Source organism: Saimiri boliviensis, chromosome 7 (genome assembly GCF_048565385.1).
Source record: "Saimiri boliviensis isolate mSaiBol1 chromosome 7, mSaiBol1.pri, whole genome shotgun sequence".
Classification (NCBI taxonomy): domain Eukaryota; kingdom Metazoa; phylum Chordata; class Mammalia; order Primates; family Cebidae; genus Saimiri; species Saimiri boliviensis.
The window spans coordinates 12,252,196-12,272,500 of NC_133455.1; the positions used below are offsets into that span (position 1 = coordinate 12,252,196).

Here is a 20,305-nt window from a genome sequence, read left to right on the forward strand (position 1 = left end):
GATGCAGATTCATGGATCGCACCCCAGACACAGGATCAGAATCACTGGCGGAGGGGGTGGGGTTGGCCCCGATCTGGGCTTCACAAATCCTCCAGCAATTCTGCTGTACGTAAAGGTTTGAGAACCAGTGGCTTGAATTACACTGTCCACCGCACACAGCTGCCCAAGTACAGCCCAAGCCTGTCCAAGACTCTGGACAACTTCTACCCACAAACTTCTTCTTTGGGCTCCTTTAAGACTTCACCTATAGAAACGAATTACAATGGGTCTTTTCAGTTGCATGATTCCACTGCAGTCTAAATAGCAGTCCCTGGGGTGCGCAGTGCCGTACAATGCCCTGAGAGCACTTGCTGTGCACTGACCCCATCCTTTATCACCCCATGTTACATATGAGTTGACGTGCAGAGAGGGGATGCGACTGGCCCTACGTCACACAGCAAGCAAATCCTGGGCCTATCAGCTACACATCTTCTTCCCACTCAGCAGAGAGGACGGCAGCTATTTTTCTTTTTTTAGACAGAGTCTCACTCCCTCAGCTGGTGGCATGATCTCGGCTCACTGCAGCCTCCCCCTCCTGGGTTCAAGCGATTCTCCTGACTCAGCCTCCCAAGTAGCTGGGACTACAGGCATGTGCCACCAAGCCCTGCTAATTTTTCTATTTTTGTAAAGTTGGGGTTTTGCCATATTAGCCAGGTTGCTCTTGAACTCCTGAACTCAAGTGTCTGCCTGCCTCACCCTCCCAAAGTGCTGGGATTACAGGCAGGAGCCACGGCGCCCGTCCACTGGCAGCTATGCCTATCGATATCTGCCTGTCCACACATACTGCGATTTCCTCCAGGACAAAGTCTTGTCATCACTTCCTTAGGCAAGCCTTTTCTGACCTCCCCAGAGGAGGCCAGGCCTCCTTATTATACCCTGCCAAAGGTCCCTATACTTTTCCTTAACAGCAGTGTCACAATTTGTAATCCTGTTATCATGTTTTTCTCATGTCTGTCTCTCCAATCCCTATGAAAGTTCCAGAAAGTCAGAAGTGATGCAGATCCCGCTGGATGCTTCTTCTTCTTTTTTTTTTTTTTTTTTTGAGAGGGAGTCTTGCTGTGTTGCCCAGGCTGGAGAGCAATGGAGTGATCTCGGCTCACTGCCACCTCCGCCTCCCAGGTTTAAGGAATTCCCCGCCTCAGCCTCCTCAGTGGCTGGGATTATAGGTGCCCACTACCACACCTGACTAATTTTTGTAATTTTGTTTTTAGTAGTGACAGGGTTTCACCATCCTGACCAGACTGGTCTTGAACTCCTGACCTCATGATCTACCCGCCTTAGACTCCCAAAGTGCTGGGATTATAGGCGTGAGCCACCGCACCAGCCACTTCTCTTCTTATAGAACCTGATTTTGTGTGAGGAAGCTGAGTACCCAGCTAAACACATTCTTCAGTCTCCCCTAGCAGTCCCAGGTTCTGGCCCATGGATGAGAATGGAAGTCACTGAGTACATAATAGGTGCTCAACAAATGCACATTGGCCAGGCACGGTGGCTCACACCTATAATCCCAGCATTTTGGGAGGCCAAGGCAGGCAGATCACTTGAGGTCAGGAGTTTGAGACCAGCCTGGCCAACCTGGTGAAACCCTGTCTCTACTAAAAATACAAAAATTAGCCAGATGTGGTGGAGAAGCACCTGTAATCCCAGCTGCTCGGGAGGCTGAGGCAGGAGAATCGCTTGAACCTGGGAAGTGGAGGTTGCAGTGAGCCGAGATCAGGCCACTGCACTCCAGCCTGGGTAACAGAGTAAGACTCCATCTCAAAATAAATAAATTACAGGAGGCTGAGGCAGGAGAATTGCCTGAACTCAGGAGGCGGAGGTTGCGGTGAGCCGAGATCGTGCCATTGCACTCCAGCCTGGGTAACAAGAGCGAAACTCCGTCTCAAAATAAATAAATAAATAAATTAATTAATTAAATAATGCTGAATGCAGAAATGCTCAGCTGGTTCTAGGCATGCAGTTGGTGCTCAGGAAATGTTAGGGTCATCTAACCAAGCCCCAGGAGGAAAGACCGTCATGGCGATCTTGCTCTTGGAAATATTTTTATTGGTTCTGAGATAACAGGGCTGAGGCGAGCTGGGACGGGCGCAGAGCGAAGGAGGGAGGCTTTGCCCTGGGGCAGACATGCTGTGTGGGGTCTGCTGGTAGGCTTCCTGGCCCACCCAGCCAGCAGCAGCTGGGCACATGGCACTTGGCGCCTGGCATGACCTCTGCCGGCTTGGCACGGTGGCCTCCTCGTCGGCGGGCGCCCCCGCTTTCCAGTTGCAGGAGTTAGTCTTTCACAGTGCGGAGGGGTGGGGGTCCGGGGTGGGCGCCTCCCCGGGGTGCAGGCAGGCCCCATCCGACAGTACATCCTGGGCTCTTGGCGGCTACGGTGGGTGAGGCCAGCTCTGGCTCCTCTTCGCCCCGCCTTGGGAGCTTGGCAGTCCTGGAGGGGCCCTCACGGCCTCAACGGGACATCATCCGGACAAACTCTAGAAGACAGAGGAGCAGGTGGGAGCGGACAGCAGCTGAGGCCTCCCCAGGATGCTGCCTTCAGACCTCCCCTCCTGCCACTGCCCCAGCTCTGTGCTGGTCCCCCATCCATTCCACTGGCTCCAATCCATGCACGCAGCAGCGAGTGAGAGTGTTCTAATCTGCGGATCTGACCCCTGCATAAACCTCCCACGGCTCTCCACTGGAAAATGCCCAATATCCTGACACAGCCTCATGGTCCTCCCTGATCTGGCCCAGCTGACATCTCCAGCCGTATCTCTCAGGCTAACTACCAACCTCTGTGCTCCAACTACACAGATCTTCTTTTCAGCCCCTTAAGTGCAGCTGGCGCCCTCGCTCTCACCTCTCAGCATTTTGCTTTTTTCTTTTTTTTTTTTTTTTTGAGATGAACTCTTGCTCCGTTGCCCAGGCTGGAGCGCAGTGGTGCGATCTGGGCTCACTGCACCCTCTGCCTCCTGGGTTCAAGCGATTCTTCTGCCTCAGCCTCCTGAGTAGCTGGGATTACAGGTGTGCACCACCATGTCCAGCTAATTTTTGTATTTTTAGTAGAGACGGTTTCACCATGTTGGCCAGGCTGGTCTCCTCTTAGCTTTTCTGAAAGCAACCTGTACCCACATCCTCCCCCTTTCTCCTCCTCCTCCTCCTCCTTTTTTATTTTTATTTTTTTGAGACAGAGTTTCGCTCTTGTTACCCAGGCTGGAGTGCAATGGTGCGATCTCGGCTCACTGCAACCTCCGCCTCCTGGGTTCAGGCAATTCTTCTGCCTCAGCTTCCTGAGTAGCTGGGATTACAGGCATGTGCCACCATGCCCAGCTACTTTTTTTTTTTTTTTGTATTTTTCGTAGAGACAGGGTTTCACCATGTTGACCAGGATGGTCTCGATCTCTTGACCTCGTGATCCACCCGCTTCGGCCTCCCAAAGTGCTGGGATTACAGGCTTGAGCCACCGCACCCGGCCCCTTCTTTTTTAATGTAGAGACAGAGTCTGGCTCTGTTGTCCAGGCTGGAGTGCAGTGGCATGATTATAACTCATTGTAACGTCCAGCTCCTGGGCTCCAGTGATCCTCCTGCCTTGACTTCCCAAAGTGCTGGGATTACAGATGTGGCCAGCATGCCTAGCCCCTTCTCTCTCACTCTCTTTTTTTTTTTTTTTTTGGTGTGGGGGGGACGGGGTTTCGCTCTTGTTACCCAGGCTGGAGTGCAATGGTGCGATCTCGGCTCACCGCAACCTCCGCCTCCTGGGTTCAGGCAATTCTCCTGCCTCAGCCTCCTGAGTAGCTGGGATTACAGGCACACGCCACCATGCCCAGCTAATTTTTGTATTTTTAGTAGAGACGGGGTTTCACCATGTTGACCAGGATGGTCTCGATCTCTTGACCTCGTGATCCACCCGCCTCAGCCTCCCAAAGTGCTGGGATTACAGGCTTGAGCCACCGCGCCCGGCCTTCTCTCTTTTTAAGGGCAATTTTAGGTTTACAGCAAAATGGAGTAGAAAGTACAGAGATTTTTCTTCTACAACTCTGTCCCCATGTATGCATAGCCTCCTACACCAACAACATTCCACATAGAGTGGTGCGTTTGTTAGAACTGAGAAACCTACACCTATACATCGTTATCACCTGGAGGCCACAGTTTACATCAGGGTTCGTTCTTGGCTATGTACATTCTATGGGTTTGTACAAATGTTTAATGACATGCATCCTCTATTATATCATACAGAATCGTATAATTTTTTTTTTTTTTAAGACGGAGTTTCGCTCTCGTTACCCCAGGTTGGAGTGTAATGGCGCGATCTCGGCTCACCGCAACCTCCGCCTCCTGGGTTCAGGCAATTCTCCTGCCTCAGCCTCCTGAGTAGCTGGGTTTACAAGCACACGCCACCATGCCCAGCTAATTTTTTGTATTTTTAGTAGAGACGGGGTTTCACCATGTTGACCGGGATGGTCTCGATCTCTTGACCTCGTGATCCACCCGCCTCGGCCTCCCAAAGTGCTGGGATTACAGGCTGAGCCACCGCGCCCGGCCCTTTTTTTTTTTTTTTTTTTTTTTTTAAGACGGGGTTTCACCATGATGGCCAGGCTGGTCTTGAACTCCAGACCTCAGGTGATCCACCCACCTCGGCCTCCCAAAGTGCTAGGATTATAGGCGTGAGCTACCGCGCCTGGCCTAATTTAATTTTTTAAAATTTATTTACTTACTTGAGACAGGGTCTCACTTTGTCACGCAGGCTGGAGTATAGTGGCACAAACTTGGCTCACTGCAGCCTCTACCTCATGGGCTCAAACAATCCTCCCACCTCAGCTCTCCAAGTAGCTGGGACTACAGGCATGTGCTACCAGGTCTAGCTAATTTTTTTTTTTTTTTTTTTTTTTTTTTTTTTGGTATTTTTAGTAGAGATGGGGTTTCACCATGTTGCCCAGGCTGGTCTCAAACTCCTGACCTCAAGTGATCCGCCCACCTTGGCCTCCCAAAATGCTAGGATTACAGGCATGAACCACTGTACCTGGCCTCCTACAGAATAGTTTCACTGCCCTACAAATACTCTGTGCTCTGCCTATTCATCCCTCCCTTCCCCTAACCCATGGCAACCACTGATCTTCTTACTGTCTCCATAGTTTTGCCTTTTCCAGAATGTCGCATAGATGAAATCATACGGTCTGCAGCATTTTCAGATTGGCTTTCCACTTAGTAATATGCATTTGCGTCCTCTCTTCACCATGTCTTTTCAAGGCTGGACAGCTCATCTCTCTTTTTTTTGAGGCAGAGTCTCACTATGTGGCCCACACTAGAGTGCAGTGGTGTGATCTCGGCGCACTGCAACCTCCACCTCCCAGGTTCAAGCGATTCTGTGTCTCAGCCTCCCGAGTAGCTGAGATGACAGGTGAACACCACCATACCCGGCTAATTTTTTTGTATTTTTAATAGAGACAGGGTTTCACCATGTTGGCCAGGCTGGTCTTGAACTCCTGGCCTCAAGTGATCCACCCACCTTGGCCTCCCATAGTGCTGGGATTACAGGCATGAGCCACTGCACCCAGCCTAGCTCATCTCTTTTTAGCACTGAGCAATATCCCATTGTCTGGATGTACCACGGTTTATTTATCCATTTGCTTCCTGAAAGGACACCCCGGTTGTTTCCAAGTTTTGACAAGTATGAATAAAGCTGCTATAAGCATCTATGTACAAACTTGTGTGGATGTAAGTTTTCAACTCATTTGGGTAAATACCCCTCCCTTCCCCCTCATCTGTTGGCTCTTCCCATTTTGGGGGGCTCTAATTATTTATAACCACCTCCAGGAAGTCTTCCCTGATCCCTCCCTGCAGCTTGATACAGGTGCCCCCTCTGTCACAGCCCACTGTGCTTCCCTAGCACAGCATGGACCACACTGTTGTTTTCTCTGCTTTTCTTGCTGGTCTTGGGCTCTTCAAGGGAGACCAGATCTTAGCACACAGCATATGGACAATACCTCCTCAGAGGATGAACGGGGGATGCCAGGCTTTCAAGAGCAAGGCTGTCATCTCTGGTGGGCACTACCTGGACTCAGGGAGACCTGAGGTTTTCGGATCTGGTGGTAGCAAAGCCTTCTCGCCAACTATCCACACTCCCCGGCCTTGAAGGCTGACTGCTCCTGAGAGAAAACCTCCCAACCTTTGTGTTCTGGACACTCACAGTCTCCGGCACATGCTTATCTTGTCTTTATGCTCAGAATGCAAGTACCTGGCATGCAGAGTCAACATTTTACCCTTTCCCTGTATCCCGTGGTGCCTCGCATGGCAGAATGCACAAGACTACATACAGTTGTGATTTCAGGCCTGGGGTTATGCCCTAGCTCTACCTCTTAATAGGTAGGCAATCTTGGGCAAGTCATATTACTTCTCTGAGCCTCGGTTTCCTCACGAGTAACATGAAGTTATAATAATGCAATCCACAGAGTCACAGAGAATTAAATGTAATAATATGCATAAAGCTACTTAGTACAATGCCCACACATAAGCGTACAGTAAATGAGAACTATTATGATTATTATTGATTCTTCAAGGTGGCTCATGCCTGTAATCCCAGCACTTTGGGAGGCCAAGGCAGGTGGATCACTTCAGGCCAGGAGTTTAAGACCAGCCTGGCCAACATGACAAAATCCCATCTCTATTAAAATTACAAAAAATTAGCTGGGTGTAGTGGTGCATGCCTGTAGTGCCAGCCCAAGAATCGCTTGAACCTGGGAGGCAGAGGTTGCAGTGAGCCGAGATGGCGCCACTGCATTCCAGCCGGGTGACACAGCAAGACTGTCTTAAAATAATAAATAAAGAAATAGAAAACCTTTCACTGAGCATTAGCTGTGTTATGCAGGAAATGCAGAGATTAAAAAAATAGGGTTCTTCTTCTTTCAAAGTTCAGAGTCAATTGGGAAGACAACTCTAGCCAGCAGTTAGGGGACAGTGTGAGGAACAGGTGAGTCTGGATCGCTGTGAAAACCCAGGAAAGAGGAAGTTCAGTCTGAGGAACCAGGGAAGGGTGCTAGAGGAAGCAGTCCCACTGGGTCCCGTGGGCTAACAGAACTTAGCCCAAGAGAAGAATAAGATAAAAGCCCTCCTGGTGGCCAGGCACAGTGGCTCACACCTGTAATCCCAGCAGTTTGGGAGGCCAAGGCAGGTGGATCATTTGAGTCAGAAGTTCAAGACTAGCCTGGCCAACATAGTAAAACCCCATCTTAATCAAAAATACAAAAATTAGCCAGGCATGGCGGCGGGCACCTGTAATCCCGGGTGAGATTGAGAGGCTGAAGCAGGAGAATTGCTTGAATCCAGGAGGTGGAGGTTGCAGTGAGCCAAGATCCTGCCACTGCACTCCAGCCTGGGCAACTGAATGAGACTCTGCCTCAAAAACAAAACAAAACAAAACAAAACAAAACAAACAAAAACGCCCTCCTGGCAAAAAGATCAGTGTATTCAAAGGACCCTACCAGGTTCCCCGATCACAAGTATCACAAGTATTTTGGTGGAGTGTGAACGAAGGGAGGTGAGCTGTGGTCAGATCTTCAGGAGCCTGAGTGTCAAGTTGAGGAAGGTAATGTTCAGAAAATACCTACCATGGATGGATGCCTGAGTGGGTAGAGAGATAAATGGATAGAGAAGGATGGGTGCAGATGGACACATGGATGGGTGAACGGATGAGCAGATGGATATAGATGGGGAAATGACTGAACAGATAGATGGACAGATCAATGCAAGTATGGGTGATGTATATGCAGACAGAGAGACATAAATATGTAAACGGAAGTAGAGAAGTATGAATGCACAGAGAGGCGTAGATGAATACATGGATAGATTCATGGGTGAATGTAGAGAAGAATGAATAGATGCATGAATGGACAGATAAATGCATGGATAGATGGTTATAGGAATGATTATTTAGAGATGGAGGAATAAATAGACATCTGGACAGATAAGGAGATAAACAGATGAAAAGATGGAGAGATAAACATGGAAAGATGGACAGACGGATAGGGAGATGGATGGATGGATGGAAAGATGAATGGATAGGTAGATGACTGGATGGATGGATGGATGGACAGACGGATGAAGGGATCAATGGATAAATGGATGGATGGATGGATAATGGACAGATGTATATATAGGTAGATGAATGGGTAGATGTGTAAATGGATTGATGGATGGATAGGTAGAGGATAGATTGATGGATGAGTAGAAAAATGGAAGGATAGATGATGAAAAGATGGATAGGTAGGTAGATGAATGGATGGATGGATACATGGACAGATGAATGGGTAGGTAGAGGATGGATAGACAGACGGATGGACAGATGCATGAACAGATGCATGGGGTAGAGGTGGGAGGTGCATTAGAGGGGTGCATGGAGGGAGGGATAGGAGGATAAAAGGGCCGGGCACTGGAAATTTAGGGCAGATTGCTAGTTGCATGGTGGATACACAATTGGAAGGCCCCATGGATGGCCACTGCTGGCTTGTTCTCTCCCACTTTCAAACCCCGCCTACCTTCAAAGTCCACTCGTCCATCTCCATTGAGGTCCACATCTCGGATAATTTCCTCTATGTCTCGGTGTCCCACCTGATGACCCAGGAGCTTCCTCATGGCCTCTCGCAGCTCACTGGTGCTTATTTCCCCATCACCATTCGTGTCAAACTAGAGAGGGCAGGAAGGAACGAGAGGTGGCCCCAACATGGCAACTGGCAGCGGCAGATCCCAAAGTTGAGCTCCTTCTCAGTATCGGGGCCCTCCTTTACCAGAGACCCTTTTCTGTCTAAGCTCCCTCCCCTGACCTGGGACTTGGAGCTCAGGGTTCTTTTGAAGTAGTCATCCTGCAGATAGGATTCCAACAGCCCTCTCACCCCCACACCTGCCTGCCTCTGCCCGTTACCTCTCGGAAAGCATCTCGCAGTTCCTTTACACCAATCATATCTGCTGTCTCTGCCAGGAGTTTCGGCCCCATTAGCTCCACGAAGTCATCAAAATCTACATGGCCACCCACTGGAGAAAGAGGAAAGGGCTAGGTCATCCCCGATCTCGCCATTCCCCGTCTCCAACTAGGCACCTGACAGAACAGGCAACCCCTCCTTGACCTGCTCATCAGACAGAGAAAAACATCATCAGAACAGCAACCCTCTGTTCAGCTCTTCCTGTGAGCCAGTGATTGGACTGTTTTCTGCATATTCCCTAATCTGCTTTCTGGGCTCCAGGCTTCCAATTCAGCCCTCATTTTACAGGTGAGGAAACAGACTCAGAGAGGGTCAGTGGTTGGCCCCAGCTCCCAGAGCTGGAAAGAGGTGGATGCAGAATTTGCAGCCAGTCCTGTCTGACTGCAGAGGACTGCGAAGCGAGGACAGGAAGGGACGCAGGCGGCTGGGAGAGGGACTCACGGTTCATGTTGATCTGCTGGGACAGCTCGATGAGCTCCATCTCGGTGGGCATGTAGCCCATGGTGCGCATGCAGTTGCCCAGGTCCCGACAGTTGATGTAGCCATCCTTGTCCTTGTCGAACTCTCTGAAGGCCTCTCGGAGCTCTGGGGAAGTAAGCACAGGTGGGTGTGGTTGGGGTGGGGACCGCAGAGCCTCTGTGGGCCAAGGCAGCCCAAGGGCCCACCAGCGTGGCAAGAGGGGCCCAGGAGTTTCCCAGGACGCTGGGGCATGTCTCTCGCCTCCTGTGCACACCTCCAGCAGCTGCTTTCACAGAAGATACCCAGCACGGCACCAGGCCCCGTTCCCAGGGGGCCTCTCTTCCCATCAACCTCCCTCCCCACACCTTCCTGGAGGGCTGGGTAGTCCTTTACCACAGGGGGCCAAGTTTTACCTTCAATTTCCTCTGGTCGCAGTGATCTATCCTGAAACAAAAGAACATGTCCTATTAGCTGCAACAAGGGAACTGGAAGTCACAACATATCTAACCTGGGGGCCATCCAAATGGCAGCAGGCACTGGAAACGAGGTGACAAGGACTCAGCAGGGGTGTGCCTGGATCAGGACCTTGAGGGGAAAAGAAAGCCTCACATCTCCCTTAGACATGGAGGCTCCTGGGCCCCTAACAGGAGATGCCTGAGGAACCCACCAGCCCCACCAGCCTGGGAACAGAGCCTCTGTGCCCCCAGCCCCTTGTTCCAGATACAAGAATGGGTCAGCAGGAGTCTGAGGCTGTAGTGAGCTATGATGGTGCCATCATACTCTGTCAGCCTGGGCAACAGAGCGAGACCCTGTCTCAAAAAAGAAGAAGGAGTCAGGGAACAAAGTTGGTCTGGTGGCAAAAACCTGCAAAGTAAACAGGGTCTGGGGAGGTCACAACAGAGAGGAGAGACCACCACCCAGTCAAACAGGAAGAGCAGGGAACAGAGGCTGCAAGACAACAGAAGAGGCCCTGGAGGGGAGAGAAAGCGGGGCCATCCTGAAGTGGGGGAGGAGGGCAGGCAGGAGTCAGGAGGAGACATGGCAGCAGAATGGGGCTGTGCCCGCTTCCTGGGCACTGCCCCACCTTCTCCAATTCGCCCCCTGTCCCTCTTCATTGCCCTGTCACGGGACACCGCAGAGGACCCCAGGGCCACTGGTGCTGTGGCTGCAGCCAGGGTCCAAAAAGCACCCATCTCCAGCCTCAAGTGGCACCCAGGTCTCCTGGGAACTGAGGCAACTCCTGAGTCTAGGCGTCAGAACAGATGGCAGCGATATCTCCAAAGAGCAGGCCTGGTTGGTGAGGTGCCAGTTATCCCGGGCATGCCCAGGAGACAGACTGGCATGAAATGGATATAGGTGCCCAGCTGGACCTAGTTAGTAGACTCCAAACGTGGCCTTCAGCATCCATCCTCGCCCCAAGTTGCAGCTCTCTGCTTTTGGGCAGGGAGAACACGAGGTAGGTGTGCCCATCCTGAAGAGGCTCACACAGGTATGGGCATACCTCTCATGAACACAGACACGCGGGCATGCCACAGTGAGCGTGTGGCATCCCCACTGTGCACACGGGCAGTTCCAGCCAACAGGGCCAGGGTGGGTAGAGACAGCCACTCCCAACTGGCCCCAGGACAAAAGATGACGGCGTCAGAAAATGTGCAGATCATCTAGAAAGGGAAGGGCTGCTGAGTCACATCTCATGGGACAACTGGGTGCACAGGACTGAGAGCTCAGAGGTAGCTCTGTGTGGCAGGACAGTGACGAGAGCAGGTGTGAGCTTGGAGAGGGCAGGCTGCAAGCCCCCAGCTCCGCCAGGGTGGGGGTAGGAGTCACCTGCAGGGAGGCATGTCTCTGAGATGACTGCATGGACATTCACCTAAAAAGCTCACCATGGGCCAGGCCTAGTGGCCCACAGCTGCAATCCCAGCACTTTGTGAGGCAAAGGTGAGAGGATCACTTGAAGCCAGGAGTTCGAGACCAGCCTGGGCAACATAGTGAGACCTCATCTCTACAAAAAAAGAAACTCTTTAAAAATTAGCCAAGCATGGTGGTGCACGCCTGGAGTCCCAGCTACTCGGGAGGCTGAGGCAGGAGGTTTACTTGAGCCTGGGATGGGAGGTGGAGATTGCAGTGAGCCAAGATTGCACCAATGTACTCCAGCCTGGGCAACAGAGAGAGACTGTCTCAAAAACAAACAAACAAACAAAAAACAACAACAAAAAACAACAAGGATAGGTCAGAGCCATTCCAACACGACTCCGTATGTTCCTAGATGTTCTCGAGTGGCCAAAAAGGATGCTTTGTGCAATGGGTCATCCCAGCAGCCAGTGAAAGCGAGTGAGCAAGTACATGTGTGTACACATACATGCACACTCCCTAGGACCAGCTACTGAGACCTAATACATCCTCTCCCATGCATCAGGCCTTAAGCAGCCTCCCACTTCTCCAGGGCCCAGTTCTGCAGGACTCGGGAGGAACCGGCACTCCTGACCCCATGGCAGCCCCTTCCATTCTTCCAGTATGCCCAGAATCCAGGAGGCAGCAAAGCCAGGTGGCCCTTCAGGGGGTGTGCCTGCCACCGGAGCTGGTCTGCTGAGTCCTGAAGGCTGGTCCTTGGACACACTGCCCATGCAGAGCAGTAGCGATGTGTGTTCTCTGCCCTGGAGTAGAGCCAGGGATGCCCACTGATGTGGCAGGGACTCATCAAGTGCAGCAACTCAGGGTCAGGTGGGTATAGGGTACGGGAAACACTCCTTTCTCCCCAGTTCATGTGGTCGGGGAGAAGCACTTGGGCCCTAGAGGCAGATAGACCTGAGCATGAAGCTCAGATCTACCTCCTCAGGCAGCTCACTCTGTTCTTTGAGCCACAGTCTCCTCATCTATAAAATGGGTTAACACCAGTACCCACCTCACAGGGCCTTATCATGCATTCAGTGAGACAAGCTATGTCAAGTGTCTAGCATGTGGCCTTCAATAAATGCAACCTACAAATGTTTACATCTATACCATCCTCATTATTCCTTTCCTCTCTTTATACATATTTTTTGAGACGGAGTCCCGCTCTGTCACCCAGAGTGGAGTGCAGTGGCATACTCTTGGCTCACTGCAACCTCTGCCTCCTGGTTCAAGTGATTGTCCTGCCTTAGCCTCCTGAGTAGCCAGGATTACAGGTGTGTGGCACCACACCTAGCTAATTTTTGTATTTTTAGTAGAGACGGGGTTTCACCATGTTCGTCAGGCTGGTCTCGAACTCCTGACCTCATGATCTGCCCGCCTCGGCCTCCAAAGTGCTAGGATTACAGGTGTGAGCCACCGTGCCCAGCCGTCTCTTTGACTATTTAGCTACTTGTAAAAAGCTGTCCAATTCAGAAGCTTCTAGCCACATGTGGCTATGTAAATTTGAGTTCGAATAACAGAAAACCCATAATTCAGTTCCTTAGTTGCACTAGTTACGTTTCAAGTGGTCAATAGCCACACGTGGCTAGTGGTTACCGTATGGAAGAGCACGGGGTTTAGAATATTTCCAGCATTGTAGAAAGTTCTACCGGATAGTGCCGGTATACAGAGTTGTTGTTAGGAGCACGAGGCTCTTGAGTCCTGCTAACCAAGTGTGAATCCTACCTCTACCACCGACAAGCTGTTACCTTCAGCATGTGACCTCTGCAAGTCAGTTTCCTCATCTGCAAAATGGGGATGATAAAAGCACCCACCTCTTAGGGTTGCTCTGAGGCTTAAATGAGGCAATACGCCGGCACGCTAGGCATAACGCTCACCTATTAAGTGCTCAAAACAATGTATCTAATAGTATTATTATTTTGCTGGTGGCTATGGACTCACACCAGCACTTCGTAGCCATGAATGGAAATCTGGGGATTAGATTCACAAGTTGGGGGCATGAGCTCTGTGTAGACCCCTTCTTCCCAGCACCTCCTTGCGCCCTGTGAAACCGAGTTCAGCAGGCTCCACCGGGCCAACTTACGTACAGGCTGCCTGTTCTCGGCGAAGCCCTTGCGCAGGAAAATGCAGGCAGGGCCCAGCAGGTTGTGCATGACGGCACAGTTCTGGGCCAGCATCAGGAGCGGTCCCGGGAGCTCGGCGTCCGCCGCCAGCCCCTCCTCGCTTGTCTGCACCACCATGTAGCTGGTCTGTTCCTCCTGGCGCATCTTCAGCCAGCACCAAGCAAATACAAAAGAGAGGGAAGGTATCACCTCCCTGCCCAGCCTGGCTCCGGGTCCCAGGAGGGACTTTCTGCAAGAGGGGACCCTGAGATCCCTGAGTGTGCACAGGTACAGGCATCAAATTGGTCCAACAGACGAAGTCTCCAGTCCTTGATGGAAATGCTGGTTCCAGGGAGAGCTTAATGTGATGCCCTCTGTGTGGCACGTGCATACGTGCACACACACATGCACACGCATCACACACATCACAATGCACACGCATGTGCACACACATGCATACATACGCACACATGCACACACATGTGCATACACACACAGGCACATCCGTATGCACAGAATCACACACTCATGTGCATGAAGAGACAGGAGCAGAGGGAGGCTTCCATTCTAACCAACAGGAGGTGTTCACTCAGAGCCTAATGAAACAACATCCTTTCCCAAAATGCTTCCAGCATCCCAGTTCAATCAATCTTCGGGGCTGTCATTCCTCCCAGCTCCCAAATGGGTTTGCCCTACCCCAGCCAGATCCCCGCTGGAAGGCTGTGAGGGCAGTTGGAGCCAACAGTGTGGAGACCAGACTCGGCTGGTCTGCCGGAATGCGGGTTGCAAATACAGGTGCCCTTGATGACACAAATGAGAGGTGGGGGCTGGGGCAAAGTGGAGATGGTGCCCCTGCCCTTTTTTGTGTGTGAGACAGAGTCTCACTCTGTTACCCAGGCTGGACTGCAGTGGCACCATCTTGGCTCATTGCAACCTCTGACTCCTGGATTCAAGCTATTCTCCTGTCTCAACCTTCCAAATAGCTGGGATTAATTACCGGCATCCACCACCACATCCGACTTTTTTGTTTCTGTTGTATTTTCAGTAGAGATGGGGTTTCACCATGTTGGCCAGGCTGGTCTCGAACTCCTGACCTCGGGTGATCCTCCTGCCTCAGGCTCCCAAAGTGCTGGGATTACAGGCGTGAACCCCTGCGCCCGGCCTGAGATGGCACCCCCTCTGAAGAGGTAGCACTGCTTAACTCCAGCCCAGTGTAACCAGATCTGATTTAAAGTACGGGGTAGACCACACAAGGCACATCTGCAGGTAGGATTCTACCCGGCTTGTGATTTCGAGACTAGACACTCTGTCATCCCCCGGTTCTCCTTTTCCTCCCCCCACCCCGCCCCCCTTCTTCCCTGGCTCCCTGCCTGACCCAGAGCGTTGGACCTCTGGAGGCTAAGGCAGGGGCCTTCTCTGCTTACCGAATATAGCTGTGCTCGCAGGCCCTGACCAACCCATCCTCCTCCCTGAAGGTTCCCATGCAGCTATAAAAAGTCAGCACTGCTCACAGACCTTCCTCTTAGGACATCCAGACACAACATTCATTTCTCCCCGGCCCCCCAGGATGCCCAGTGCCTCTCCAGAATCCAGCTCCTGCACTCTGCCTTCAGCCCAGAGCCTGCATGCCCTCCTTCAACATGGGGGGATCTGGCTAGAGTAGGACTTTCCCAAGGAGTGACAGGAGCTGAAACCCTAGGACTGCCTGAAAACTGCAGGTCTGCATAGCTATCCTTCCATCCTACTGCATTCTACTTGCAGCCAGATTCCTACAGGGCAAAGAAGGCCCTGCCTGGCTAGGCGCGATGGCTCATGCCTGTAATCCCAGCACTTTGGGAGGCCAAGGCAGGTGGATCACAAGGTCAGGAGTTCAGGACTAGCCTGGCCAACATGGTGAAACCCTGTCTCTACTAAAAATGCAAAAATTAGCTGCCTGGAATCCCAGTTACTTGGGAGGCTGAGGTAAGAGAATTGCCTGAACCTGGGAGGTGGAGGGTGAAGTGAGCTGAGATCATGCCACTGTACTCCAGTCTGGGTGACAGCAAAACTCCATCTCAAAAAAAAAAAAAAAAAGGTCCTGCCTAGGAGAACATCCCAAGACCCTGGGGCAACCTGTCCTTCCAGGCTGAGAAGCAGAACAACCTCCTGCCCACCTTGTTCTCTCCCCAAACCCCCTCAGGGCTACGGACCAAGACTCCCTTCTAACTTCCCAGGCCTAGAGAGGGTGCTGCAGCATTCTGGTTGCTCAAAGGGGAAGCAGCTACTCAGGTCAGAGGTGAAGGAACTCAGTCCCAGGGTCAAGTTTGATGAGTGCAATAAATGTCCATTTTAGGTGATCTCAGAACTTGAGGGATGTCGGATAGACCAAGGGCCCCTTCTGGTCTAATATCCCAAAGAGGTACGATTCAGAGCCTCAGCTGCACTCGCTCAGACTCCTGGGACCTAGACCAGAGTGAGGCAGAACAAGAGAGACTTTCCCATCTGGGAGAGTGGATCAAAGCATGCCTTAGATGACAGTGACTGGCCTAATCCCAGGAACCAGTCTCAGGAGATGTCTGCAGAGAATCAGTGTTTTTGTTTCTGGCTGAATCTTCTGCACTTGGCTCGGAGACAGCATAACCCAGGAAGGTGGGGAGGCAGCAGGTAGCACAGAACTCGGAGAGGCAGGCCGGGCACCGGGGCTCACGCCTGCTCTCCAGCACTTCGGGAGGCCAAGGCAGGTGGATCACCTGAGGATGGGAGTGTGAAACCAGCCTGGCTAACATGATGAAACCCTACCTCTACTAAAAATACAAAAATTAGCTGGATGTGGTAGTGGGCGCCTGTAGTCCCAGCTACTTGGGAGGCTGAGGCATGAGACTGACTGAACCCAGGAGGCAGAGGTTACAGTGAGCTGAGACTGCGCCACTGCACTCCAGCTTGGGTGACAGACCAAAACTCTGTCAAAATAAATAAATAAACCTAAGAGGCAATTTAGCCTGCTGGCTTTGGGCTCAAACAGTCTTAGGGACAAATTCTGGCTCTGCCACTTGCTTGCTGTGTGACCTTGGGCAGGTCATTTCACCTCTCTGTGCTCCAGTTTCCTTCTCCATACCACGGGAGACGATCATGACTAATCACAGGATTCCCACGACGAGTAAATGAGTTATACACACAAAGTGCTCTGCATGGTGCCTAGGGCATGGCAAGAAGAGGTGAATAAATAGAGTTGCCATAGTGATAGCAATGATGGCGAGGATGATGGTGGTGGTAGTGATGTAATTTAAGAGATGCTGGGTGCCAGAAGGCATTTTCTTCTGGCTGCCGGGGAAGTGGGGGAGCATCTGTCAATCAGGAGAGAAATGAGAAGGATGGAGAGGAATTCGCTCCTATGAAGAATGGAGCAGTGGTAGCTGGGGAGTTTCCACTGCATCTCTTGATCATAATACTGCCTGGCACCAAGTTGCCCCAGAGGCTGCAATTCTTCTCTGGCCAATGATGGCACCTGACAGCATGGTCCTGCCCAGCTCTGAGCCTGGTGCAAGCTGCCTCTCACCATTTCCAGTTCCCCAGATACTGCTCAGGAAGCCAAATGGGAAGTGGCCCATGGACCGACAATTTCTCCTGGCACCCAGGCGACACCCCCTAAGTGTGGCATGGCAACAGGAGGGGCAAGCATGCCTCATGACCTAACAGCTTTCTAATAACACAAGCCGGCCAAGAGAATGCCTGTCAAAGCTTCCCTCTCGCTGAAGGTCTTCAAGGAGAAGTTGAATGAGGGAGCGCCTGGTGAGCGGAGAGGGGACTGATGCATTGAGTGGGAATTTGGGCTAGATGACTTCTAAGGTCAGATCTAGAAATCTATGAATGACATTTCTGACAGCAGGAGAAAGAGAGGGGCGGCCTCTCATAGAGGAAAAAATAAAAATAAAATGCCAGTTCTGATTTTACACAGACCAGGGTTTAAATCCCAGATCTGCTTCCTGTCGACTACGTAAACTTGGGAAGGCTCTATCTCTGAGTCCAGCTTCTTTCTCAAGAAAACAGCCAAAAGAACTACATAGTGGAAAAGAGAAAATGAGATAACAAACATTAGTCACGTTGTAGATACTTAGAAAAAAAAAGCTATTGTTAATACTATGGTAGAAACATGAAATTGACTGCAATAAGTTTTTTATCTTTTCTTTCTTACTCTATGAACTCAGAATGTCTCCTATTTTCTGTTTCTCCTCCATCCTTCTTCTCTAAAAACCCAAAGGGGAAAAATTATGATTATGATGACAATAATACTAACATTTATTAACTATGATATGCCGCGTACTGTGCATGGCACTTTATTTCATTTTCAGAATCACCTTCAGAGGTGAATATTGGTATGCCCAATTGATGGATGGACAAGGGAATCGAGGAACAGAGAGGTTAAGTAAATTGTCTAAGGCCACATAGCCAGAAAGAGGAGACCTGTGTAGTCTGACTCTTAAGCATGCCGTTGTATAAGGGAAGATGGGTGGGACAGAAGGATAATTCTCGTTATTAAGTTCACTTCCTCAAGCTCCTACGGAACCTATCATGAGGGCTAATTCAGATCACTTTCTGCTTCTCTGAAACAGCGCGGAGGCCACTTCCGAAGCAGAAGACTCCCGTAAGAAGATAACAGATTATGGGGGAGGTGTCCATGGAAGAAACAACAAGCCCTTGGAAGGATCCAAGGAACAGCGGAGATTAAAGGAATCTGATGTGAGCAGCTTAGCCAAATGAGGGAGATGACAAGCAGAAAAGCCCAAATGTCCTAAATTGCGAGGCTGTTAAACTGACCCAGAAGAGAGGATGGGGCTGGGGACAGAGACACCTATAGCTCTCCCGAGGCCATAGGTAAGTCACCTAACCCCTCCCTCTGAATGTCAATCAAGTTCCTTGTCTGGAAAATGGAAGAATTGGAGGAAAACATCCCCATAATTCCTTCTTCCTTTAAATAATATCCGAGTCTCTTCTATGGCCTGGCTACAGAGTGCTAGAAAAACAGGCAGAGCCCACCTAACCCAAAGCCCTACAGGTGCAAGCCCAGCCTTGCATGAAAGATGCTTTAGAGATGACTATTTTCTTTCCAAAAGGAATTCTTGCAAAAAAAACAAAACAAAAAACAAACAAACAAAAAAACCCCAAGTGTAGGAGCAATAAAGCCACTAAAGAAAGTGACTTATATACACCCACTGCTCAGCATATCTCCCGGGCAGTCTGCTTCTTAATGGAAAAACTCCTGGGCCCTAAAACGAGTCAGGTCCTATTTGAGATGCTTTGACTTAAAAATGATTGTGGCAGAAGAGGATATACTCTGTTTGGTTCCTTTCAGTAGCAACAGGATCTAGTTCAAATCCACGATCCTGAAGGCTTTGAGGGCATCAGAGAGGGTCACAGACCCGAAAAGAATATGAATGAGCCCCCCGCCTTGCTGCTGAGAAGGATCTTCAGATCCTGCCAGTTTTAAGGGACGTGGCCAGTCCCTTGAATGACAGGGGTGCCAGTCAAGTTCACTCACATCTTAAGGATCCACCCTTTTCATTTTACATCCCAGAAACCCCAAAGCTACTAGTTTCTTTCCTAAGCCTTGTGCAAATTCCCAAACACAGTTTCACCACAACCCCATGCCCAGAGCCTGGAACATAGAACGGTAAAAGGAGGGTGTCTGGGGTAGGAGCAGGGAGGCAGCTCTTGACAGAAACCCTGGTAAAGGTAGTCAGTTCTAGCCACCCCTTCCGTGCCCAACCTCTGGGACAGATGGTGAGATACCCCCAATCCCCAGTCCCAGATCTTGGGAACTCCAGAAACATACCTTCCTTGAGAGATTTCTCAGTGGAGACTTGACACAGTTGCCCATCCTAAGTTGAGGCAGCCCCTCTTTGGATCCCCGGGTCCATGAAGGAGGCTCCTGGGGGGCCGAGGGACCTCCGTCCCAGTCTCTGCCAACCCCAGCCTCCCTCCGTCTGTGCCGTTCTTCCTCCAGGACGGATGTGAGCCCTCTCTTGCGCGTGCTCTCTTACTCGTCTGCCTGCTCCTGCTCTGTGATTTTTTTTTTTTTTTTTTTTTTTTTTGGCGGATTGTGTGTTTGTGTGTGGGTTTAACTTTCTGGGCACTTTCTTAAGGAGATGAAAGCAGAAGGGGCGAGTGCAGGGCACAGGGAAAATCACCTGGAGAGCTGATGGCAGAGAGCAGCCAAGCTGGAGAAGGCTGCCGGATCATCTACATCAGATCAGCGCTCAGTCCTCTCTCTGGTTCTCTCCCTTTCTCTTGGCCCCTCCTTTCCCCGCTGCCAAATCTGCAGGGAGATGGCCTCAGGGAGGGGGGCCCAGAATGGCAGCTGCGGCTGGGAATTAGGCCAGCAGGCCCAGAAAGGGAAGCTGGCTAGTTTGGATCCCCGAAGCCAGGGTGCCTGCCGCAAAGCCCTCAGCCTTGTGTGTGCACACACGCCCATGCACACACACACACACACACACGTGCACACACACGCACATGCATGCACAAGCACCCAGGGAGATGCATGCCCCTTCCAAAGAGCAGTGAGCTGGACAAGCACTCACTGCCCCTGGCAATTCCAGCTGCATTGAGAGCTGCGGCTCCAGTCGAGGGCCTGGGAGGTCTTGTGACGTCTCCATCATGCTCCATTTTTCACACTTGCCTTGTCACTGAAATGGGACGAGGCTCGGGGGCTGGCAGTGCAGATGAGCCAACAGTCAGATCAGATCCTTCTGCTGTGTGCAATCTCTCCGACTCAAAGAAAATCAGGAGACGGCCCTGAGGGGCGCATGACAGAGGCAGCGCAGGCTCTCAGGGCATGAGCAAGGTCTCTTGAACCTCCTCCTCCTCCTCGCCCCATCTCATCCGGAGCGA

The 20,305-nt window shown here is 51.1% G+C and overlaps 1 protein-coding gene across 3 annotated transcripts in view; it reads right to left on the reverse strand.

Moving 5' to 3' along the window:
- Positions 1-2,064: 2,064 nt before the first annotated feature.
- The window catches only part of CABP1 (calcium binding protein 1), a 27,300-nt gene continuing 9,059 nt past the window's right edge, over positions 2,065-20,305 (reverse strand). The window contains exons 1-7 of one of the 3 annotated variants that reach the window (XM_003932179.4): positions 19,251-20,305; positions 13,427-13,606; positions 9,863-9,893; positions 9,432-9,575; positions 8,933-9,042; positions 8,550-8,697; positions 2,065-2,513 (exon numbers count right to left, since the gene is read on the reverse strand). The exon at positions 19,251-20,305 is cut by the window's right edge and continues 8,242 nt beyond it. In XM_003932179.4, coding sequence (XP_003932228.1) covers positions 2,488-2,513; positions 8,550-8,697; positions 8,933-9,042; positions 9,432-9,575; positions 9,863-9,893; positions 13,427-13,606; positions 19,251-19,295 — 684 coding nt within the window. In that variant the 5' untranslated portion in view covers positions 19,296-20,305 and the 3' untranslated portion in view covers positions 2,065-2,487. The remainder of the gene's footprint in view (positions 2,514-8,549; positions 8,698-8,932; positions 9,043-9,431; positions 9,576-9,862; positions 9,894-13,426; positions 13,607-19,250) is intronic. The other 2 variants (XM_010342806.3, XM_039472387.2) reach the window with 2 other exon arrangements.